Source organism: Corythoichthys intestinalis, chromosome 1, assembly GCF_030265065.1.
Source record: "Corythoichthys intestinalis isolate RoL2023-P3 chromosome 1, ASM3026506v1, whole genome shotgun sequence".
Lineage (NCBI taxonomy): Eukaryota > Metazoa > Chordata > Actinopteri > Syngnathiformes > Syngnathidae > Corythoichthys > Corythoichthys intestinalis.
This window is the reverse complement of record NC_080395.1, coordinates 75,522,946-75,548,928: the sequence shown is the minus strand read 5'-3', so window position 1 is coordinate 75,548,928 and position 25,983 is coordinate 75,522,946. Positions and strand designations below refer to the sequence as shown.

At 37.7% G+C, this 25,983-nt stretch overlaps 1 protein-coding gene and 1 long non-coding RNA gene across 4 annotated transcripts; both read right to left on the bottom strand.

Annotated features, from left to right (window-relative positions):
* Nucleotides 1-1,491: 1,491 nt before the first annotated feature.
* Nucleotides 1,492-18,097, bottom strand: spg21 (SPG21 abhydrolase domain containing, maspardin). Of its 3 annotated transcripts, none has more exons than XM_057852794.1 (9): nucleotides 17,957-18,095; nucleotides 17,544-17,609; nucleotides 12,610-12,771; nucleotides 12,372-12,452; nucleotides 6,183-6,328; nucleotides 4,554-4,662; nucleotides 4,376-4,483; nucleotides 4,144-4,284; nucleotides 1,492-1,961 (listed from the first exon to the last, which is right to left on the bottom strand). In XM_057852794.1, the coding sequence occupies exons 1-9, from the start codon at nucleotides 17,987-17,989 to the stop codon at nucleotides 1,836-1,838; spliced, it is 972 nt and encodes a 323-aa protein (XP_057708777.1). In that variant the 5' UTR covers nucleotides 17,990-18,095; the 3' UTR covers nucleotides 1,492-1,835. The 3 variants fall into 3 exon arrangements, with proteins under 3 accessions (XP_057708777.1, XP_057708786.1, XP_057708794.1); XM_057852803.1 differs by having other exon boundaries at nucleotides 17,544-17,606; XM_057852811.1 differs by lacking the exon at nucleotides 4,376-4,483 and having other exon boundaries at nucleotides 17,957-18,097.
* A 5,182-nt stretch (nucleotides 18,098-23,279) lies between these two features.
* LOC130923716 (uncharacterized) lies at nucleotides 23,280-25,109 on the bottom strand. The gene is made up of 3 exons (XR_009064763.1): nucleotides 24,735-25,109; nucleotides 24,404-24,539; nucleotides 23,280-24,167 (listed from the first exon to the last, which is right to left on the bottom strand). It is a non-coding gene; the product is annotated as an uncharacterized LOC130923716 (long non-coding RNA).
* Between the last annotated feature and the right edge of the window lie 874 nt (nucleotides 25,110-25,983).

Genomic DNA, 25,983 nt, shown 5'->3' with positions numbered 1-25,983 from the left:
CAGACGCTAATTTTTTCATTGTGACGTAATTTGTTTTAAAAAATTATTCACTCGCATATTTTAAATCTTTTTTGTTGTTGTTAAATATTAAGACATCAATTAATGATTCTAAGCTAAAAATGACAGACAATTCGAATAATACGATTACTTGGCTTCTTTTTATGGCTATGTTGAAACAAAAACGGTTTTTGATACACTGCCACAATGGGTTTTCCCATTGGCAGTGTATCAAATACTTGTTCTCCCCACTGTAACTAAATTCGTTTGTTTTCAGTGTCAATCTACTAGAAAGTGAAATGATCTGCCAGTGCTTCAAGTAAATTTTAGTCATTTAAATTTCTTGAAATAAGATGGTTTTCACACAGCTATTCTTAACTCATTTATTTTAAGCAAAAAAGATTTTTATTTATTCTAAAAAACGGAAGCTTGTTTGTCTGAAATGTTCCTAAATCAAGGATAGATATTGTTCAAAACATTTTAGGTAAAAAGTATCCAACTTTTAGATGTATGGGCTTAATAAGAACAACTAGTAATATTTACTTAAGTGGAATAATCTGATGCATTAATCTGTCAACTAGTCTTTAACACTCAAGATGGAGAAAATTATTCGACTATTTAAGAAAAAATATGTTAAGATGTTATAAATTTGCAGTGTGAAAGTTAGTATACGTCAATACAAATTTATTTTGCATAGTTAATTTAGCCTATCAATTAGATTCATATTTGTGAGAAATGTAGCAAAGAGTGTACATGCAGGTTATGCTGTTATATTGTCCCTACCGATTTAGAGACCCAAACTACGCCCTTGATGTTTATACTTGAGGTGCTCTGACCAATCTGCACCGACCGAGTCCATTTTGAGGGTTTTTTTTTCTATGCATTTGTTTTGAACACAATGAAGCTTCAAAATAAAACTATCACAACACAGTATTCAACAACAAGTATAACACTGATGCTTGTGAAAGTAATCATAAGGCTCCTCCAGACCAGGATAATAGCAACTCAGCCCCGTTTTTCCTGCGTCAATCTTGCCATTGACCTCTAGCGCCCCCTGCTGATGGATTTCCATCATGACAACGCAGGACTTTTAACCTTTGTATATTTTATTTACCGAAAGCTTCAAAACAAGCAGGTTTTGAAGACATCTGCCAGAGGCTGGGTAGACCACCTACATTATGGGAAAAGAGTGTCAATGTTTTACCGACTTTATTCTATCATTACCTGCAAACGATTTGAAACCATGTACTGTATACTATTGTCTGGGTATGCCCAATGACAATAGTCAATAATAGTGGGACCTTTGATTAAACACAACAAAACTGTTGAATCACAACTAATAATCTTTAAAAAGCAGGCAATTCATTTGTGACTTTTTCTTCATACGGTAACTTGGAACAGTCTGAATTCTCCACCTATTAAAATAAACCTTAATGAATGCAGTGTTTTTTTTGTTTTGTTTTTTTGAAGAGAAAAAAAAATATATCCCAGTGATCCAAAAATAATGACCTTTATTTTTTTATTTTTTTAAAAAAAAAGGTGATTAGGAAGGGTGCAATTTTTCAAACCAATGTATTACAGTAAACAAATTAATTTACTGAAGAAGTGATGGGAGCCTTTTTTTATGAGAAACATGAAACTGAACATTAGATTTTTTTACATATATGTTTACTAAAAATTAAAATCATTTTTGTAAAATGAAAAAAAAAAGACTTGGGCAATAACTAACTTTAAGTGAATGATTATGACTGAGAATCTACACGGACAAAAAACAAAAACATGACAAATTTTTAATCAAAAAGGTTCCGTGAAATTTTGGCAGCTTGACAAAAGGCTTGTTATTGCTCCTCATCTGAATCTTGGCATGTATTCAAGTGGCACTTCTGGACCTCCAGCTCCTCAGCACTCACCATCGCTGGGTCGATGGCAGCGTGTCTTGTCCCGTGGAACTGACGCAGATGTATCTATAGATCAAGGAATAAGTGTGAATAGGATTACTGTCAAATTTATAATATACAGTACAGAACAAAAATGATACAGAACTATGATTTTTTTTTTGTTTTTGTCTTTTTTAGGAGTTTGACAAGTGACATAATTTTGCTTTTTCTTTGTTTAATTTTTCTTTGTACATGGAGGGGAAAACAATTACAGTGCTGGCCAAAAATATTGGCACCCCTGCAATTCTGTCAGATAATGCTTAATTTCTCCTAGAAAATGATTGCAATTACAAATGCTTTGACAGTAATATCTTCATGTATTTTGCTTGCAATGAAAAAACACATAAGAGAATGGGGGAAAATACCGTAAAAATGTAATCATTATCATTTACACAAAATTCCAAAAATGAGCCAGACAAAAGTATTGTCAACAATCTGCATTTGACAGGGTATCAAAAGTCAAGAATCTGCATTGGACAAGGTGATGATGCTAGAACTTTTGTTTGGTGCTGTTCCAGTGAGATTTACAAAGATGACAGCCTGAAGAAAACATCAAAATTCCCTCAGTCCTTGATGACATGGGGCTGCATGTCAGTCAGAGGCACTGGGGAGATGGCTGTGGTTAAATCTTCAATTAATGCACAAGTTTACATTGAAATTTTAGACAGCTTTCTTATCCCTTCAATTGAAAATATGTTTGTCATTTTCCAAGATGACAATGCATCATGCCACAGAGCTAAAACTGTTAAAGCATTCCTTGGAGAAAGACTCATCCAGTCAAGTCATGGCCTGCAAATAGCCCAGATCTCAACCCTATTGAAAACCTTTGGTGGAAATGGTCCACAGCAAGGCTCCAACCTGCAAGGATGATATGGCAACCGCAATCAAAGAGAGTTGGCACAAAATTGATGAAAAACAGTCATCAACTCCATGCCTCAGAGACTGCAAGCGGTCATAAAAGTCAGAAGTGGTGCTAAAAATACTAGAGATGTTTTGATTGTTATTTCTTTGTTTCTCATAATTCCATATTTTTTTCCTCAGAATGGAGTGATTCCATATATTTCCCTGCACTTGCTCTATAAAAGTAACATTTACTGACCACCACAGTTTTTTTTTGTTTTTGTTTTTTAAATTCATTTCTTTTAGTGTTTCTGTATGCTAAAGACTTGCACTTTTGAACTAATTCATTATTTTTTCAAGCTTTTTATCTGAGCTTGTTCTACATAATAAAATGTCTGAGGGAGTGCTCGTCCAAGACTGGTGATTCCATACTTTTTTGCTAGGGGTTGTAGTACAGGGGCGGGGTGAGTGCCGGTGGGTTCAGTTAACTGACCCGTGGGAAATCCTATTTCTAAGTGCAACAACATCCATCACACTTGGGACCAAGTTGATCTCCTTTTTAGAAGATGCACAGTGAATAGCAAATTAGGGTACTTTTATTTAATCCCCATTTTAATTACCGTATTGGCCCGAATATAAGATGGTGTTTTTTGCATTGAAATAAGACTGAAAAAGTGGGGGTCGTCTTATATTCGCGGTCTAGACGTTATACACATTCACAATGCTAGATGGCGCCAGATTATCACTGAAGTGATGTTCTGTCATGATAGTCAGCTGTCAGCTACTCTCAAGTATTACCACTTTGCATTATTTTATTGCACTGTTTTTCCTTATTCAGATTTGTTTCAAGACTACAGTTACAGTTAGACTTCACTTTGATGGTTAATGCAGTTATTGCAATGTTGTTGTTTTATCACAATAGAATGGTTTATTGACATTTCAAAAACCAGGAGCCATTCATTTACAAATGTGATTGCACTTTAGTTTACATATTTAAATGTTCAGATATTAAGATTTGAATAGGCAAAATAACATGCTTTTATCTCAAATATATTGTTATTATCATGTTTCAGATGTACTGTAATTATTTTCTGTATAAAAATTAATTTGGTGTTTTAAAAGTCTTTTTTTTAAACTAGAGTCTTGAAAAAGAGAGGGTCGTCTTATAATCAGGGCCGTCTTATATTCGGGCCAATACGGTAAATAACACATTTAACCGTTTTTTTAAAAAGATGTTATTTAGTACTCAAGTGCAAAAATGTAGGCGGCCATTTTCATACAAAGTGTATACCTTACATTGAAATACTGGTCCTAAAATTATGGGGAATGGCAACAAAATGACATGCTACCTCATTTACTTCTGTCATACCTGAATGTAGAGGTTTACGTCAGCACTTCGGCAAAGGTAAGGGAAGTTCCCACCGGTTTTCAGATGAGCTCTTTTGGCATTTGGAAACAATTTATACATCTCTTCCTTTGCTTCTAAAGAGAGTGCACTCTGATCAAAAACCTGAGTAGTATAGAAACAAACACATTGTGGCTCATTAGAACAGAACTCTTAGGTATTCATGAATTTAACCCATGCAAGCATTTCCACTTACATCTATAATAGTCATAGCGACATCCATTATTTTGTGTGGCTCCACATAGGAGTTCTGACAGTTAAGTGTTAACCTGGATGCCAGTTCTCTCTGGTTCAGGCTCTCCAGCTGTATCATGTCAAATCCACATTAGGATATTTCATTTCATCCAGGAACAAATGCACACAAATATCCTTACCCTATCAACCATGAAGTCAATTGCACCGGCCATTTCTGGGTCTACAGGTCCTTTAGCAAAGTTGGCGAGGACAATCTTTTTCAACATGAAAGCTGGCATCAACCAAAAACTAAGCAAAGACAATCAAATTAATTTTCTTGAAGGGCATACCCACACCAGGCCAATTGATCCGTACTCTATGACTTGCAGTGCTCTTTAAGCATTTCCACTTTTTCCTCTTTAGAAGCACCGTTGCTTTATTATATACTGCACTAAGTTTCTATTTTTAATGGCTGGTCGCAGTCAGGTGGATTAATTGACCTTTCACAATCTCCGCCTCTTCACCTGCATTCGACCAATAATACGTTCTATAGATTGTTGTTTTAAAGGGATCCATGACTATATAGACTTGTAGGCCCTAATAAGCCACAATTGTTCTTTTGTACTCAAATGTGTTATTGAAAACATAAAATGATGACATTGATTTCAAAATCTTTATTATTTATTAAGTTTTACGCGCGCAATGCACACTAGGAGTGATGATGCAGTTAGGGGGGTACTGGGAGAATAGCTGTGTTCGATACAAGCGAAGCTAGTATGAAAACTTGCAGGATTTTGTCACATTCTACTGTTGGTAAGATTGTTTTACTACAGAGCTGTGGGATGAGTTCCCGACGTACCTACACCCAGTTCCAACTCATCAGCATTGTCTTTAAACCGATCCTAGGAGGGTTGCCGAGATATTGACTTGCTGCCATTTGACAATTTGTATTCCCGATCCCTTTGTTGCTAATTGCATCCTGCCTTGGTTTTATCGTTCGTCTGCCTTATCGTTCGTCTGCCACCCTCGTTTTTTGAATCCTCTGCCTTGTGCAGGTAGTTGAGTGCATTGTTTGTTTTCACCCTGCTTTGCAGCATTTTGCCTCTCACCACGGTTTTCCCTCTGGGTTTTGAATTGATCCCGACCTGCTGTCAAAGACCCTTTTTTGACTCCTTTTTCGAGATCGCATGTTTTCTCTGTGTGTGCGCTCAATAAACCCTTGTCCGCAATCCCTCTGTTATCGTTGTCTGCTTTGGGGTCAAACCTTGCTTCCGCATTCGCGGACCGTAACAGATTTATTGGTTTTCATCTGAGGACTTGATTTACTGATTGCAGCTAATAGATCAATGAATAATACACATACTGTCGATGTAGAAAAAAATAACATGGTCCTTGTGGTGTTAATGTTACTAAAAAGTGTGGTCTTGAACACTACCTGCATGCACCGAATGTGCTTTAAGTACAAATAAAGTACATGACAGCTAGTCCTCGAGACTTCTTTTAACAAGTGAGTTGTTCTATTGTAATTTCTATTGTGCCAATGTGCACTGCGTGCAAGATTAACACAGCATACCAGTTGATACATTATACACTGAGGGTGTTACAATTGAAAATTTGCATTACAGCAATTCGGCGTAACGTGTTTAAGTCCATTAGCAATTGTGACTCACCTTTCATATGAGCCTGAGCAAGAATAGTGTAGCTGATCTTGCGAAGAAAAATTGATCAAACTTAGTCTCGAGTGGGATCAATGATTGCATGGATTGCCGGGTGTGAGTACGCTCTTGAACCATGTGACATTATCATACAGGAGAAATATAAAAGAAAACCTGTTCGCTGTCCATGTCTGGTTAAAGATTGAGGTATCACTGAATGAATTACACAGTATCAAAGAGTGCACTCTGAGGGACTTGCATGTAAATTCTGCAAACTTCTGGGCCAGGAAGCCACCCAAGGATGCGCCAAAAATATGGACCTTGGGCAAATCAGAAAAAAAAATCATAATGAGAAATACAAAAAAATAAAAATAAAAGGTGAGTTAAAATTTTTTTAAAAAACATCAAAGTAGCATGATACTGTATGGCCTAAATTTGACAACATGATCTTCAACATGACTCGATATTTCTGAAAATAAAGAGGAAATGTATAAAGGTGAAGCAGACTAGCTTACACAATCACTTGTTCATCTCATATTTCTATTTTCCTCTCAACAATACAATAACATCATATTGCCGGGCGGTATACAGAACATTTACTGTTACCGAAATTCTTCACGACGACCGACGTATTTTTGACCACGTCGGTAAATTTGGTAAATTAATAAAACAAGAAAATATCGTACTTTCATCCCGCTTTAACTCTTTGCTTGTACGTCTATGTTCATTCCCCTTTAAGAAAGCAGTCAGTGTTCTTATGTATGAAGTCACGGGGTTATCAGAAACCCAAACAAACACAAACCCGGTAGGCTAATGCTAGCAGCTATCGCTACTAGCAAACGTGTTGGAGTCGGGCATAAGGGAGCTTCGGCCAACTCACCCGACATTAAGTAGATTCTTGGTGGCCTCCAAACGGGCTTTCACCCACTATCCTCCCTGGTTTTCACGATTTTAGGAGAGGGTGCCTTCTACTGGTAGCCAGGCCACAGGCTAACGCTAGCGGCTAACACTATAAAATTAACGTGATGGGGTTGGATAGCGGCTATAACCTTGTCAAAACGGCCGAACTTAATGAGTGGATTGGGCACGGACTGCATCTAGCAATTAGTATGTCTCGTTATTTTGTATCTGTGTGTGTGTGTGATTTCTTTCATATATTTTATAAGGGTAAAGCATTCAGTGTAAAGTATAATGCAACGGTGAAGCCTATAATATGCCCGTTTAATGGCCACAGCTTTTTTTCTGTATGTGCTTGCTTCATTCTGTGTCATTACTGCTATGATAAAATCTTAAATGTTTAATTGGCAAAAGAGCAATATAACTTTAATGTGTGTGGGGGGGGGGTGCATGTATTAAAAAATGCTCTGGGGAAAAAAAAACTGAAACCTTGATGTAAACACTTGTGTTGGGTAATTATGTCACAGCAGCCATTAACAACTGCACAGTTGTCGTATTGATTCTTATGTTGTACATTGTTCAAGTCATACAAGCTCTTATAAATGTTCATACTTGAATTCTTATGGTTTACAGGAAAATTTTATATACTTAGCATTCAGATTGCATGTACAATTATTTAAATATGTTAAATTGAAATCTGGTAAATAAATCAACGAGAAACAATTAATTTGTATTTCACGCATTGATTCCGATTTTCAAAATATATAACTGTCCGCTTGGGCGAATGTATCATCATTTATCGTTATCGAGGTATATCTGCTCAATTTACCATGATACGTACTTTAGGCCATATCGCCCAGCCCTAATTCAACACCGAGTTAATGGCATTTCAAACTTACCTTCAACTTCAACGTTTGAGAAATATATATATATATATGTGTGTGTGTGTGTGTGTGTGTGTGTGTGTGTATATATATACAGTATATAAATATATTTTAAAGTAGGCAAGAAAACAACTGACTCCATATCTTGATCATACATGTCAAGTTTTGGAATTGAAAATAATAACTTTTCAACATCTTACAAATTAGTTTAGGTGAATAGAATACATTATAATACAGCCTAAATAAACACAAACGCGTATATGAGGGTGATTCTCATAAAGCCAGCCTAACCATGTATGTAAAGATTTTAGTGATACAGTCATTGAAAACGTGAAATAGTTTATTTGAAAGATGGTTATGTCTAGTATGTGGCCCAGTCAACGATTTCTTATCAAAATAGTATTTTGTATGTTTTTTACTAATTAGTAGTGATTAATACGGCATAATTGTTTCTTACTTTGTATATATTAATATTTAAGTACAAACTAGTGTTCAAGCATGCAGCTTTCATTACTTTGCAATGTGTTCATGGTTCCGTCATAAACAGCGTTGTTTAAAATAAAGTAATTCTGACCCATAATGCACCGCAAAGAAGTCAAGACAAAATATGGCTCCAGGATAAGATTGTTTGGCCTTTTTTGATATTGTCAAAATTATATGTATTTGTATCTGCCAATTTCCCCACCATAGATGATCATTACCAATGATGTGCAATATTACATTTTTAGATATTAATCAATTAGGGGGGAAAATGGCAGGCCAAATTGTTGATGAAAAAAATGAGTCATCAGAGCATTCTGCTATTTTAAGCTGGCTTTGGTAAAAGTCCATCATTGCCCTAATGCAGGGGTCGGGAACCATTTTGAACGAGAGCCAAAATAGCCAACAGGTTTTAAAATGTGACTCCATGGGAGCCATACAGAGTGTGTGTATACATAGAATATACAGTACATACAGTGCTTTGCAAAAGTATTCGGCCTCCTTGAATCTTGCAACCTTTCGCCACATTTCAGGCTTCAAACATAAAGATATGAAATTTAATTTTTTTGTCAAGAATCAACAACAAGTGGGACACAATCGTGAAGTGGAACAACATTTATTGGATAATTTAAACTTTTTTAACAAATAAAAAACTGAAAAGTGGGGCGTGCAATATTATTCGGCCCCTTTACTTTCAGTGCAGCAAACTCACTCCAGAAGTTCAGTGAGGATCTCTGAATGATCCAATGTTGTCCTAAATGACCGATGATGATAAATAGAATCCACCTGTGTGTAATCAAGTCTCCGTATAAATGCACCTGCTCTGTGATAGTCTCAGGGTTCTGTTTAAAGTGCAGAGAGCATTATGAAAACCAAGGAACACACCAGGCAGGTCCGAGATACTGTTGTGGAGAAGTTTAAAGCTGGATTTGGATACAAAAAGATTTACCAAGCTTTAAACATCTCAAGGAGCACTGTGCAAGCCATCATATTGAAATGGAAGGAGCATCAGACCACTGCATATCTACCAAGACCCGGCCGTCCTTCCAAACTTTCTTCTCAAACAAGGAGAAAACTGATCAGAGATGCAGCCAAGAGGCCCATGATCACTCTGGATGAACTGCAGAGATCTACAGCTGAGGTGGGAGAGTCTGTCCATAGGACAACAATCAGTCGTACACTGCACAAATCTGGCCTTTATGGAAGAGTGGCAAGAAGAAAGCCATTTCTCAAAGATATCCATAAAAAGTCTCGTTTAAATTTTGCCACAAGCCACCTGAGAGACACACCAAACATGTGGAAGAAGGTGCTCTGGTCAGATGAAACCAAAATTGAACTTTTTGGCCACAATGCAAAACGATATGTTTGGCGTAAAAGCAACACAGCTCATCACCCTGAACACACCATCCCCACTGTCAAACATGGTGGTGGCAGCATCATGGTTTGGGCCTGCTTTTCTTCAGCAGGGACAGAGAAGATGGTTAAAATTGACGGGAAGATGGATGCAGCCAAATACAGGAACATTCTGGAAGAAAACCTGTTGGTATCTGCACAAGACCTGAGACTGGGACGGAGATTTATCTTCCAACAGGACAATGATCCAAAACATAAAGCCAAATCTACAATGGAATGGTTCAAAAATAAACGTATCCAGGTGTTAGAATGGCCAAGTCAAAGTCCAGACCTGAATCCAATTGAGAATCTGTGGAAAGAGCTGAAGACTGCTGTTCACAAACACTCTCCATCCAACCTCACTGAGCTCGAGCTGTTTTGCAAGGAAGAATGGGCAAGAATGTCAGTCTCTCGATGTGCAAAACTGATAGAAACATACCCCAAGCGACTTGCAGCTGTAATTGGAGCAAAAGGTGGCGCTACAAAGTATTAACGCAAGGGGGCCGAATAATATTGCACGCCCCACTTTTCAGTTTTTTATTTGTTAAAAAAGTTGAAATTATCCAATAAATTTTGTTCCACATCACGATTGTGTCCCACTTGTTATTGATTCTTGACAAAAAATTAAAATTTTATATCTTTATGTTTGAAGCCTGAAATGTGGCGAAAGGTTGCAAGATTCAAGGGGGCCGAATACTTTTGCAAGGCACTGTATATTAAGGGAGTTCCAAAAAAATTGATTATTACATGCATTGTGATTCGATACATGACGATTTGATTACGATTCATAAATGTTCAAAATCGAAGATTTTTCCCTAATAACTTTGACAGCCGCTCGTAGCGGAACGAAATTCAAGACACATCCGCCGCCCGGACACCATTAACGGACGCACGTACAACGTTATGATGGATGCTGCCGGTTACTGAGTGACAGATTTACTCCTTTTCAAAAGACTGGAAAATAAATTAGTGTATGAGACAGGCAGACCCGACGGTTGCGCTTCTGTGCGCAAGTTATTTTTTAGAGCGAGAGGGGAAGAGAGATAGTTCGTTGCTCCTTGTCTTTCAGATGTCCAGCAGTAGTTTATAGTCATGTCAATTGAAAAATGCCCTGAGTGTGTTGCTAAGACCGGAGGAAGCTGACCAGAAAACACAGCAATAGTCCAATATTCATTTGCATGCATATTCTATGTTCAATACTTTCTCACCTACAATAGTCAAAGCATTAACTTTCAAACTGCTGCTCATTCACATCAATTATTTGCACTGCCTAAACATACGACTATCTCATACGCATTTTATATTTGTTTATTTAGATTTTATACTTGCAAGTCACTTTTGAGATTTTCATTTACAATGCACAGTAAAGGGAAATGCTTCACAATTTCATTGTATACAATAAAGGGCAATTCTATTCTATTCTATTGTATAATAAGTTGTGTATACAATTTATTAATAATCTATTCATATATTATTTATAGTTTATTCTGCATGTTTTTCTCAAGTATTAAGTTTCTGATGTGAAAAATGAGTGATTTATTATCTGTTAAAAAACTTTAAAAAAAAAAAAATTAAGTTGCTATTTTGGGCAAAAACTTATATGATATGTTTAATATTGATCCTGAAAATATAGGTGATTATCTCTGCATTTGGTGATTTTTATGCATCTAGTGTAAAATCAGAGAATTTTATAGCCATTTTAAGTTTTGTTATACTTATATATAAAAAAAAAAAATCAATCAGGATTTTATAAGGGAACGACTTTGAATTTTTTGATGCCGCTACTCATGGAGACTCATATATGGCTAAGGTAGGTGCCTGTTTTGGTTTTAGGTCGGTAGCAGCTTTGGTTTTGAAAATATTTGAAGTTTTTGAAAATAGGCCCCCTAGGGATCGGCCCCGTATCCCCTGTCAAGTATTATGAAGTCGATGCCCCTATACTATACTTTATAGCCACGCTGCTGGCTGAGTGGAGACTTAACGCGCGAGGTGAGCTCCGCAACGCCCATCTCCGTGCAATCAGCGAAGGAGGGCCACCAATGGGCACCGAATTGAATCATATCATTGCGACATACGTTTACAGAGTCCAAGATCAATGTGTGAATGCGTCAACAGCTAATCACAGCTTGTTCATGTCAAGCGAGCCGGACAGTTCCACATGTAAGATTATGGGTTGACGGCGAGCCAGATGCATTCATCAAAAGAGCCAGATAGGTTCCCGACCCCTGCCCTAATGCATAGCTTTCATGAGAATCACCCAAGAACCCTTTTTACATCCATCCATCTCCCTCCTCTGTTGTTTCGGGTTTGTTACAGTTGCCGACACTAACTTCAAGGCAACTGCCACCCAAGCTATTGCAGGTGGCATTTCTCGCGAGGCTAGTGACAGTGTTCCGTTTTGGAGCCAAGGCAGAGGAATGTGTGATCCCCCTCCAATACGGGAGAATGACTGCAAAATAGTAATATGGAAGAATGGCGGGAAAGAGGAGTAAAATACAGTATTTTCCCAGCCAAAACGTGACAGCTATGATCTTTAATATCCTTATCTACGTATACTTACACCTGATGGGTGAGTGGGCAGTCCAGACACCCAAGTTAGTACCATACAAGCAATTAAAAAGTGACATTTGCTGTATGTACTCAAAGTATAAAATGACCATAAAGATGAAAAATGTTCAACAGGCAGAAGCATCAGAAGAAAAAAACTCACCTTATCTAACTGTAGATGATCGAGAAGCTTCCTAAATCCATCACAGAACTCCGTGAGATCCCAGTATACTGGATACTGAAGCTGAAACAACAGTATAATTAAATAAACATGTCGCAACAAACAACAGTGAGAGAGACAATCTGAACTAAGCAATCATATGCACAGTACTGCTTGGCATCTATACTTGTATCTGTTAGCATTACAAGTCTATTCCGTATCAAATGCTGTTTGAACTCACTGATATGACTCTGTAGCCCCAGCCTGTCAAAGCCAACATCTGTTGGAAGAACACTTCTGCAGTCCCACTGACGGGCGGAATGAACACAATGGGGCACCTAATGCTCTTTGGGCCCGCGTCGTACAAGGACCACACTTTGCTGTCATCATCGTCAACAATAATCTAGAGGGGGGAGTGAAAATTAAATGTGTTCCTCAGACTTTAAAAACTGCAGTAATAAAACCTCTCCTAAAAAAACCTAATCTGGATGCCTCAACCATTAGTAATTACAGGCCAATATCAAATCTGACATTCCTGGGGAAAATTATCGAAAGGGTTGTGTTTGAACAGATCCAGACTTTTATGATCCAAAACAATCTTTTTGACTCATTTCAGTCTGGATTTCGGCCACAACACAGCACCGAGACCGTGCTTATCAAAGTCCTAAATGATATTCGTCGGAATACCGATGCAGGCAAATCATCTGTTCTGCTACTATTGGATCTCAGCGCCGCATTTGACACGATTGATCACAACATACTACTCAGCAGATTGGAACAGTGGGTAGGGCTTACTGACACTATTCTTCAGTGGTTCACATCCTATTTACATGATAGGGATTTCTTTGTGTCAATCGGAAATTATCAGTCAGAACGAACCAAATTCACGTGTGGAGTCCCTCAAGGGTCAATTCTTGGACCACTCTTATTTAACATCTATATGCTTCCGTTAGCTCAGATAATGGAACAGTATGACATCTCCTATCACGCCTATGCAGATGACACAGAACTGTACATTTCTGTGTCCCCACATGATTATAGTCCCTTAGTCTCCCTGAGTAAATGCATTCATCAAATCAATGAATGGATGTGCCAGAATTTTCTCCAGTTAAATGTGGAGAAAACAGAGGTGATCATTTTTGGGCCAAAAAAGGAAAGGTCAAAGATAAGCAGCCAACTTAGCACAATGTCACTTACAGCTACAAATCAAGTCAGAAACCTTGGCGTAATTATTGACTCAGACCTAAAATTTGATAGCCATCTAAAGTCCGTCACTAAATCCGCTTATTACCACCTAAAAAATATAACCAGAATTAAGGGGCTTCTGACTCAACAAGACATGGAAAAACTTATGCATGCATTCGTTTTCAGCAGATTGGACTACTGCAACGGTATATTTACAGGTCTTGATAAAAAATCAGTCAGGAAGCTGCAGCTAGTACAGAATGCTGCAGCCAGAGTCCTCACAAATACAAGGAAGCTGGACCACATTACACCGGTTTTGAAATCGCTACACTGGCTTCCAGTGAGTCAAAGGATAGACTATAAAATACTACTGCTCGTCTACAAAACACTTAATGGCCTTGGACCAAAATACATGCTTGACTTGTTAGATTCCTATGAGACATCTAGACCCTTAAGGTCGTCTGGAACGGGTCTTCTGCATGTTCCAAGAACAAGAACCAAGCAGGGTGAGGCAGCATTTAGTTATTATGCTCCTCACCTCTGGAACAAGTTACCCGAAGGTCTGAAGTATGCTCAAACCGTTAGCTCATTTAAATCAGGGCTAAAAACGCTTTTGTTTAGCACTGCATATCCATAACTGTCTATATATTTCAATCTACCTGCCTTCTATTCCTCTTGTGCTTATCTCCATTGCTGATTTCAATGATTATTATTAGTAGTAGTTTTTGCTTTATTTCTATTTTTGTTTTATTTTTATTTATTTATTTTTATTCTGTGATTAAATGCGATCTTCTGTCTTGGTTTTTACGTTGTGTTGATTTAAATGTGATTTTTATGGTTTTCATGTGATGTAAAGCACTTTGAATTGCCTTGTGTTGAATTGTGCTATATAAATAAATTTGCCTTGCCTTGCCTTGCCTTCAACAAGGACACTACATTAAAACAAATGGACTGTAAACTTTTTGACACCATGGGCGTCGCCAGACAAATTTCGCTAGGGCGCATACCCCACGATAAATTTCACCGGTAAAAAAAAAAAAAATTGGAGTTTTGAATCAACATAGCATAATCGACAGAATGTGCCATGGTCATATTACTCTATTCACTCCGTATATACAATCTGCATATGACTCCTTAATATGATAATTTATGCATGTCACCTTGGCTGTGATAGGCATATAAATTGATACTTCCGCAAAGCACCTAGGGGAGTTATGCTGCGTTCAGGTGTGTCGGGAGATCTGAGCTCATAAGTTGGAAAATCATCCTCTCATCCACTTTCTTTTGTGTTCAATTTGCTTTTGCTGCTCGTTTTGGGAAATATCGACATGTCTGTCCTTCTCATTAATATTCCGCTCGGGTTCAGATTGGAAGGGCAGAACCAAACCAACGACTTGTTTATGTAGTTAATGAGTGACACTGTGGAAATCCCGCAATGTGTCCATGTGACGTCACTGCCCTGCGACGTCAACAACAATGGAGACCTACTAGTTAATTTTTAGGTTTAAAATTTTACAAATTTTCTTCAAACCAAAACATTAAGAGGGGTTTTATTATCAAATTATTGTAACTCATACTAACATTTTTCTTTTAAGAATTATGTATTTCTATCCCTGGTACCCTTTAATAGTTCCCACTCTGCACATTCACCATAACTCTCCTAGTCGTGATCAATGATGACTTTTTTTCTTTGTCCGTCTTGGTTTGTCTTCTTTTTCCCATAATGTTGGTTGTTGGTTTAGGCGCATTAGCTCTACCGCCGCCTGGAACGAAGGAGGACTAACGCCGACATGGGATTTTCCATGGCAAAGAGTAAGCCTGTCACAATATGCAATAATTCCATTTATCGCACGATAAATAAAAATGAAGGCGGTAATTTTTCCGCTGCAATTTATCGCCTCGCGTGCACTGTTAAAAGATCGGATTTTACAAAGTTACAAACTATGCAAAATTCATCTTCGTTCCAGGTCCGGCAAAAAAAAATTACGCCAGAGCCAATCCGTTCCTATTGTATCCTATTGTTCAACCCATAGGGGTGCCCGGTGCTGGAGTTCACCGAATGGTTAGGCGATTTTCTATTTTTGCTGGAGACGCATCCGTCAAAATGGGCGGATCCCAGGCCTGGAGTCAAGAGCCCAGAGTCTTATTAACGGTTTAAAAACCAACGAACATGGACGAAGAAAGTTTCATCATGGAGGTGGAGTGTCACTAAGTGATTTATGATGCAGCAGATAATTATTATAAGTACAGCATTAAAAAGGAAGCTGCAAGGTGTCCTATTAAGTGTGTTTTTCTGGCAATGATATCAAACACACGACGTGCTGACAACTTTTGCTTTTATTAACACACGGCGCTGAATACACTTCCTCAACCTGTGGCTCTTGGTAAACCGTCTTTTTCTCACTTCCGCATCACATGAACAAAACAACATCACTGTTGCATGCGCTTCCAGATATTTACAACGAAGTCCGCCAAAACACTGTTACCGACTTGGCTGCTACAAACAGCCTCGCTTTGACAACGGACAACTGAATGGACAGAATGAACATTGAGTGGCAAATTAAGAGCGCTGTGCTTCAAACTACTCCTGTTTATGAAAGTCGATTGTCATATGCTGGTGTTGTGCAGTAATGAGCAGACGTGACTTCTGTGGCGTTTGCTAACTTTTTTAATGCGCGCACACAGTAGATATTATGAAATAGCAAACTAGATGTGCTACGTCCCATGCCATTGGCTACGTGAGCCCAGAGTGATTAATGGACACGTCACGTTGTCCATATACTACATCGGTGAATTATAAACCGCCATGACTGAATGGAAGTTAAGCAGGCCAAATCAATCCATACCAGTGACTATAGATAATGCTGCAAATATTGCTAATTCAGTACGTGACACAGATGGATTCGGACCACAAATAGGATGTTTTTCTCATGTAGTAAACCTAGCTGCTAAGAGAGCTGTAGCAATCAACAGTGCCCCGTCTCACTTTACAAACAGTAAAGATTGTTCTCAGCACTTTTATACAAATTTCTTCAGATCAGTAAGAAGTAAGCACATAAATATTAAGCACTAAAATGCATGTTTACATGATGGCAATTTAATTTTTGCTCGTTAGCAAAAATACAAAACAAAAAAATACAATTGTTTTTTTTTTTTTCAGAGCATTAAACGTATTGAATCGAATCGAAAATCATGTCCCCCGTATCGAAAATCGTACCGAACCGTGACTTAACTGTATCTATGGAACACCAGAGCAGAAGCTATGCGGGGAAAATTTTTTATTTCCCTAAATGCTTAAGTTAATAAGTGCAATTTCATTTTTTTTTCTTAAAAAACACATTACATTTATTCTGTGTTTCTGTGCGGTATTAATATTGTTGTCTTTTACTTAAGAGGCATGGTCTATTGTTTTTATTTGTGATTTCTTAAAATGTATTTTTGAATTTAAGAGTAAACATTTATCGTTTTAAATGGGTGTACTTTATCTACTAAAAAATATTGTATTCTCACTGTGTTATTGTAATTTTTTTTTTTAATGGGGGGGGGGGGGGCGTAATAATATCGCAATAATTTATGAGATAAATTATTGCACACTAAAATTTGTTATCGCGACAGGCCTAGCAAAGAGCCTATCTGGCAACCTGCCCTTTCAGTCACACATTTTTTTTTTTTTTTTTTTTTACAATAGCTTACAATGGCTTTCTTTAAGTCAAACTATTGTGCAAAGCATTGCAATAATACATGCTTGATCCCCCTCACCCCCTAAAAAATGTGACTTAATAATGCGGTTTATATTGCTTGAATCGTTTTTTTTTTTTTTTTTTTTTTTTTTTTTTTTTTTTTTTTTAAACTTTAATTTAGCGCAGCTGGGAAATGAACAATCAAACGCACATGAGATTTAAATATGCATAAGAAAAATAAAACTACTGTACTACTCGAATGTGTATTAATTTATAGAATACTACATGCATAAAAATGAGTAATACTTACTCTTTTCAGTGGTACTGTGCTTCTGAACCAGTTGTAGTCTGGAGAATCTTTGATTTCCTCCATCTGCTGAACACCAATACAAAATTTAAAAACTACCTTTGCACCAATACAGAACGTCAAGGCGATTATCCCAACGGCATACTTATTAAATGCCCCATAATTGAACCTCCACATATGCAAACAATACCACCGATATTTACTTGAGTGCCCAATCGTTAAAAAGACGTAAAGCAATGTAGAAAGTCAATTATGTTGTTGCCAATCGGTGATACGACGTTAAATTATTATTGGCTAATTTGCGTTCCAGACAAGACGTAAAATAATCAAGCCTATATCTGAGGCAGCCATTAGAAAACAAACGCAACATGTTACACAACAGAAGAGATTAGCAAACATGACGTTTTCGAGATTACCGTTTGATTGCGGATCTTTACTGATGCGTGCATTTCAAACAGACGTTTTGTCGCTCGCTCCGTCACATGATTTTGTTAGCTTCCGCAAACAAAAATATCTGGCGTGAAGTTTCTTGTTCGTGTTGAAAAACGCGGGTTCGAATACATTACCGCCACATACTGGGCTGTTGTGTAAGTGCACATTTTAATAGATATTATATATATTAGGATAGATCTGAAGATGCAGTCGGTGGCTCAAGCCACCGGCGGCCATCTTGCGTCGGTGAACATTCCTGGCGAGCTCTTCCCTATGGAACCTCAACAGGGTCAAAATTAAATAAACAAATACGACATTTTGAAAGAAATACCTTGATAACTAACAGACAAATTGGGTAATATAGCCCTTAAATCTTAAAACAATGTAATATTATGAAAAATCATTTACAAGATAAAAGGCTTTTTTCAGTTTATTTTTATTTTTATTTCATAATTCCTTTTTTCACAATAGCCTTTTTGTTTTATAATGTCGTTTTTCAGCACAATGACATTTTACAAGAAAAAAAAAGTGTTTTTCACAAAGTCATTTTTTTCATTGTGTCTTTTTCCACAATAGCATTTATATTTAATAATGTCGTTTTCCAGCACAATGAAGCGTGTGCTGTCAATCAAATACATAAGGCGGAGTCAGTTAAGTGATTGCCCGGATCAGGGGTCGGCAACCCAAAATTGTAACATATTCATGTCACACTGCTGTTGCCATAGTGTGCACTTCCTGTGGGTGTGGTATTACAATATAAAAGGAATCTCTGTGATGTGTCGATGGCGCATATGCTGAGAAGCACGCTGAATAAAGAAGTATTGTTACATTCAAGTCCCGGCCTGACATGTACTCAGATTAAGGAAGTACAAGAGCCATATTGCCATATTGGACCAAAAAAAAAAAAAAAAAATGTCTGGAACTGCAAAAAATTAAAAATCTTAAATATACCAAATAATGAAGGCAAAACATGCTGTACGTATCCGTATTAGCTAAATTAGCCTACTGTCAAAATGACTTTCGGCTAAAAATACATAATGAGCCTTCATTTTTTAATGTTTAGTTTCCCTGCAGTGACCCCAACGAACCACGTGACTACTTGTTGTATGATGCCACCTCAAGTTTAACTTCATTCCAATATTAATGAATTGTTTCATTGCTTTTATGAAATTATAGAACGCCATAGCATCCCACCCAGCTGATAAAAACGTGTGTCGCAGGCTATGACGCAAATGTTCATTGACAGAAATGTTGAAATTTAATATTTATTCTACACATTTTTACAGAATTGAAAAACGTTAAGAATGTTTGTGTAATTTTTGTTCTCCTATAGAAACCGTATCAAAACCAAAAATATTGTAGCGTCTTCGGGGCTGACATTGGCACGGTAATTTATGCGCCAACGCAGGGCTCTTATTGGTGTACTGGTGCGCCAGAGCGATGCTCCGATTGGTGGCCGCCAGTGTATATGGTTGTTGAAAGAGAAATAAAAAAGGAGGTAAATAGCGTTGAGGCTCCTGTGTTATTTTTGCTGCCAACCTTTCACTGAGCAAGTGTTACATTATACAGTGGTACCTCTACATACGAAGTAATTCATTCCAGGACCTTGTTTGTAAGTCGAAATGATTGTATGTCGAGCAGGATTTCCCATAAGAATACATTATAATTACATCAATCCGTTTCACCGCCCGAACACCTACATTAAATTCTTAATAGATACTGATGTTACTATTGCTAATATCAATTACAAAGACCAAAACAAATTCATTATGAATAAAAATCTGAATAAGAATATAATAATAGTAATAATAATACCTGTAATGATGTAAAATCACGTGTTCTAATGTGGCGGATGTGTTTGCGTAGTGTACCTGAACGCATCGCGTGGCTGACATGATAGAGTGAGCCTTACATTCACTTTGCTTACTTACTGCAGGGGACACTAGGCGCGTTTTGTTGCACAAGTTGATGGAATAAATGATTAGAAACCTGCCGAAGCTGGCGATTTCTTTGGCGATGTTACCATAATAATAATTGCCATCTTAATGAACAAAAGACTGGCGAACGGAGAAGGACCGCCGAGATCATGCCGTCTACGGTGAAGGGAAAAGGTACCGTCATCGCACACACTATATAATTGTTTGCATTAGTCTAACACATTCATCTAACTATTGCAGGGGTGGGCAAACCGGTCCTCGAGGGCCGCAGTGGGTCCTGGTCTTTGTTCCAACTGACCCAGCACAGATAGTATAACCAATGAGGTTTCAGCAGAAATGACAAGCACCTGACTGCAATCAACTGATTGCACTTCTAAAACAGCTGATTGGTGAAAATGTGTCGTCTTAATGGGTTGCAACAAAAACCCGCACCCACTGCGGCCCTTTGTGGAATAGTTTGCCCACCCCTGAACTATTGTTTAAGCAGACTCCACTACATGCCCTTTGACACAGTAAAGTGAATCACCTTATCCGGGCTAATGAGGGGGAGATGAGAAAAATGGTACAGTTTCTCGTAGGCACCGTCTAACTGTTTGCATTACTCTAACACGCGTAATATAATTAATCAGGAAAGAGTATCATTTTCATATTTATGGTAGGACTGCACTACGAATATAAAATAAATAGCACACCATAGTTTAATGAGAAGAAATAGAAGAGATACACAATGCCGTCTTATCACAGAAGCCCAACGCGTGCGTCACGAACAAGATTGACGCACCAACTCTTGCAATCAGCTCTCCCAGCAAACTCCAAGGACAAAGCGCTTTGTCCTAAAACAAGTAGGGACAGCCCGGACAACAAAGTTGATAGCGGTCATCCCATCCGCGCACGAACCTAAAACGCCCAAAACCGGCCACAGAGGGGAAGACCCAAAAGCAACGCCCAGACACACCTTCGGACACACCTTCGCCACGGCCCGCTTCACCACGGACTTTAAAAAGACTGGACACTGAGATAACACAGATTTTTGCTGCTCAGAAACATGTTTTGGATCCAGAATATTCCCTCCGTCGTCTGTTTTTGCCTTGTTTTTGACCATTGTCGACGAATAAATTGTCAACCTGCTTTCGGCGAGTCTTTTTCAAACTTTTGGAACATGGAGTCAGTACAAAGGGTTAATATCAGAGGTGAACGCGTGAAGTTCTGCCTTCCTGGTTGGCGCACGCGAGGCAGCATCGGCCGAGCGGCACTTGTTTTGGCTGTCGCTGTTTCCGTGCGTCTTGGCCGGGGGGGCGAATTTCAACAATGGCTATATCGTTGAGCCATATCACGGATGTGCAACCCATGCTCATATTTTTCTATCATCTACAGGGGTGCACATAATTTTTTTTGCCCAGGTTCTCAGAGGAGGACCTGGAGATGTGACTTGGTCCTCATTGAGCTTGAGATCCGACCCGCCTGATGCAATAAATTTACAGGACTGTCTCAAAAAATTAGAATATTGTGTATTCTAATTTTCTGAGACAGTCCAGTATGTGATGGTCCACATGGTCATCCCCCCCATGTCGATGTCAGTCCCAGAAGTGCAGCTGCGACAGGCCTCGACTCCTGAAGAAATTCAGCAGATGTCAGAATTTTCTAATGTATTGAATGTCTACAACGAGACTATCTATCCTGCGTCAAATATTTGGACTTGTTTTAAATGACAGCATAGAATGTTGGTTGTCGTTGATGTGACAGTACCTCAATAATGTGAAGAAATAATAAAGGCAATGATTGTTTTTCTGCAAAGTAATATTTTATTGATGACCAGTGTAATAAAATACAAATGATAAACAGGCAATTGATGTACAAAAAAGGACTTCCAGCACAACTAACTCGTTCATCAAAAAAATTGTCCACTGGACACCAACATGAGCCACTTAAGGTCAGTAACTTTTTCCCCTAATACTGGCCAACTGCTCACCATCAGCATTCCCTGAAATGTAAATTTATTGCGTCTTCGGGGAGCTTTAGGGTAAAAAAAAAAAAAAAAAAAAGCACGTAGATAAGTGAGGACGAGAGATGTCTTATTGTTGAGGAACGACACCCCAACCTTCCTCAGAAGTATCTAGAAGAAAATAGATGACAACGGCAAAATGGTATAATAGATTAGCTACGAAAGCATTAAACGAGACACCAGCCGGTGCAAACAGTCTTCCGGAGCACCACACGAACCTGAATGTGTGAATTTTGCTTCACTAAATTGCGCTAACGCTAAACTACTCCTTGTGAGTTTAATGTTGTTAGCAGCTTTATCCATGTCCCGCCTTGCCTCGCAGTCTTCCGAGACCCAATGCAAGGTATTAGCTTATGGAAGATTATATAGATTCAACATACCTCAACTGGACTTAAGTAAAAAGTTTTTAAAAAAACACACACCAAATTACCAATTTAATACGTACCCTGTCCTCATCCAACCGATTGCCCGCATATCGTAGCCGCTTAGATTCCGACCTTCTCGTCTCGTCCCATTATTTTACGAAGCAAGCAAGCAGCAGGAAGGCAGACATTACTTCGTCGATCGAGAGGATCACTGAAGTTCAACACATGTAGTACCGCCCCCTCATTTGAATAACATTTCCACTTGAACGTTGGCACTGACAATGAAATAAGTAAATATATGGCAAAGCGTTTTTATTTATTGATTGAAATTTATTTCAATCAATATATTTATTTTTGTATTTATTTCCACATTTATTTTTGTATTTATTCTTACATTTTTTATGTAATTTCTTATTTTTGTATATATATTCATTTTTATTTCTACTTTTATTTAATTAGCTACTTATTTCCAAATTTATTTTTGTATTTATATTTAATTTGTGTATCATATTTCTTATTTTTGTATTTATTTTCGTTTTTATTTAGCTTTTTATTGATTGATTTATTTTTATTTTTATTTTGAATTTTGGCAGCTTTGGTCCTCCATAAAACAGGACCCCACTCGCCCTATGGACAAGTGGCGGAATAAAGGTAATGAACAGCGACATGCACTGACAAACGTGTTTTTGCTCGCATTTTACAAAGCTAAACATGCACGTTCAATGAGGTCTTATGAGGAGGACATCCCACTTTTAAAAAGGCTTGGAGTTAATGTGGGAGCCGCATAATGCCCTTTATTTTAAATTGGTGCTTTTTATTTCTTTACATTTCACTTCAAAGTAATGGCAATTTTGTAGTGCCAGATGATGTTAATCAAGCATTAATTGTTAATATAATTAATTAAAGTTAATTGGCTCTAAGTAAAGCTTGTCATACAGGACTGTCTCAAAAAATTAGAATATTGTGTATTCTAATTTTCTGAGACAGTCCAGTAAAACTGCAAATATGTAATTTAAAGTTGAACCAACTAGTCCTAAAATATAACTAAACATGCACACATCGTATATGGCAAATTTAGTTATTGATTAGCCTCATCTGTATGTGCCTAGCCCTAGACTGTGAAAGTGTTCGCATTTATATAATTTTATTTAACTTTTTTGGTCAGGGATATTTCATGCTTTTATTGTTTTTTTTTTTAATGTTATGTTTTTGATTAGAAATGTGCACTTTACATTATCCCTTTTGAAGTTGAACTTGTTAAGCCATTTTCAAAGAGCCAACAAGCAAAGCGGGCGTGCCACACCTCATAATTAGATTTTGATGGGTAAAATTTCATCCAATCATCTCCCAGAAGTGGCAACTAAAACTATACCAACATTTCTGCAATAACAGACAATGTGTTGCAGGGCCCAGAATTTTTTTTTCGTAATTCTGAGACATAAAATTTTAGGGTTTCTTATTTTTGCAAGCCATAAACATCAACATTTAACTCATTGGCTGCCATTGACAGCGCTTGACATCCAATCAATTTTTGACTGGGAGAGGCTGGCAGCGAAAGCACTCCAAATCTAAATGAATTAAGATTCCTAGCGCGTAATAAATAATAAAAGCATGAAATATTTAAACTTACTTTAAAATGGTCTATATTATACTGTATATGGGTTTATCGTTCCAAAATGGGTGAAAAAAATATGGTCTTAATTTATTTTTGTACTTCCTTCCGAGTCTCCTAATATAGAGCTTTAATTTATGACTTTATGGTTGCCATAGCTATGCCTTTGACTGTTGGGGGCTGGCACAGAATATCATCTACGCCGAACAGTTTGTAGTTGTGGTGTGCGGACAATTCCCGGTGGATCCAGACGTGGCATGGATTCTTGCACACGAAGTCCTCCATGAAAAAACAGGAAAACAAGTTGCAATTTAAAAAGTTGCATTGCATAAAAGCTGAAGAAGTAATTTCTAGTGTTTTACAGGACTTGAAATAACAAAATGGTTTAACCCTGATGGCAAAGTCATGATTCGGCTTGTTTTTTTTTTTTTTTTAACACAAATATTTCCTCTTGACACTTCATTTGAATGAATGAAACTATAGTCCAAGTCAAATTATTAATGACATTCACTTACTCTGAACCTTTGTACGTCGGAACCTGAGACGTCCTTGCATCAGTCTGAACCCAGAATTTGGATGAGATCCTGGGATCCCTGTAATCACCGAGCATCCAACGTTGCGATGTCAGTGGAATTATTCAAGTCAGAGACTCTAAAAACAATGTTATGGTGAGCAGGAATATCGTTTACTTTCATGAGAACTTAGTTGTAACTTCTGCTAAGCTACACTGGAGCAGTTACAAGTAGCTTTGATACCAGTAGCAGTCAGATATCTATAGAGAGTGCAGCATGCCATACGAATAACCAAGTTTTCATTTTAAAATATGGCACTGTCATACAAACTCACCTTATACCATGCTTTGACATTCGACGGTGGATAATGCATATTCTCTCACTTCTCACCAAGTAGGACTACTAAACTAGGTCGGCTGTTTCCCTGACTTTCAGACCCACGTTCTGTCATCTGTGGCAGGCATGGCTAGTAGATTTCAGAAATCGAATGTCGATCAACCAATAAGCGAATAGTTCAACCCATGGCACCCTTAGGAACGCCCCCTCATTTGAATTACATTTCCACTTGCAAGTTGGCGCTGACAATGAAATAAGTAAATATAAGGCAAAGCGCTTTTATTTATTGATTGACATTTATTTCAATCAATATATTTATTTTTGTATTTATTTCCACATTTATTTTTGTATTTATTCTTACATTTTTAATGTAATTTCTTATTTTTGTATATATATTTATTTTTACTTTTATTTAATTAGCTATTTATTTCCATATTTATTTTTGGATTTATTTTTAGTTTTTGTATCTTAATTCTTATTTTGTATTTATAGTCGTTTATATTTTGCCTTTTATTGATTTATTTTTAATTACTTTTATTTTTAATTTTGGCAGCTTTGGTCCTCCATACTGTTTGACATCGATAGTTTGCTTAATTGCCACATGCTCTCTGTTTTTTTTTTGTGCTTTTCAAAGTTTGGATGGCTGAAATTCTTTGACCCTACATAAAATGTGCTGCTCTTATCGGCGACATTGGGATTCTCACGGCACATTTTGTACCGCATTTCCGTGCGAGCATCATTTGCTTCTAGCCATGGTACCTCCGGTAGCCACTTTTCAGCAAACGTCCTTTTTTTCGGTAGCTCCGGTGACGTCTCTGTCGTCTGTCTGTCTTTTGACGGGGGTGGGGGAACACGGAAGTAATTACTCAGTGTGGCCTGCGTCTTCGACATTTTGAGAAGTTATTTTCTCGTGTCCGCCGCAAATACAGTGGTCAGCCATCGGTACGCAAAAGCGTATGGAAACAGTTGAGGGCCAGCGCGTTTGTCTACGTCCAGTACACATGCGCGCATGCGGACCACTTATGTGCACCCCTGATCATCTATCAATCTTCATGACAAAGGTAAGCTTCACCTTTCTCCTTTTTTTTTCACCACCTGCACTAACATTGTTGGAACCCATGTTGATTTCTCTCACAAGAAAATCTGCCGTGTGTCCGTCTTGCGGGAAAAAAAAGAAACTGTGGTACTGTCTTAGATTGTCGTATTTCTAGCATGTCGTCGGATGTAGAAACAAATGGAGAGTCCAA

Excerpts from the sequence above, each read along its gene's own strand:
- spg21 (XM_057852794.1), bottom strand. The coding sequence starts at position 17,989 with ATGCACGCATCAGTAAAGATCCGCAATCAAACG. Across the intron at positions 12,772-17,543 it reads GCACAGTACCACTGAAAAGA|ATTATTGTTGACGATGATGA; the intron begins GTAAGTATTACT and ends TCCCCCCTCTAG. Across the intron at positions 12,453-12,609 it reads GGGGCTACAGAGTCATATCA|CTTCAGTATCCAGTATACTG; the intron begins GTGAGTTCAAAC and ends CTGTTGTTTCAG.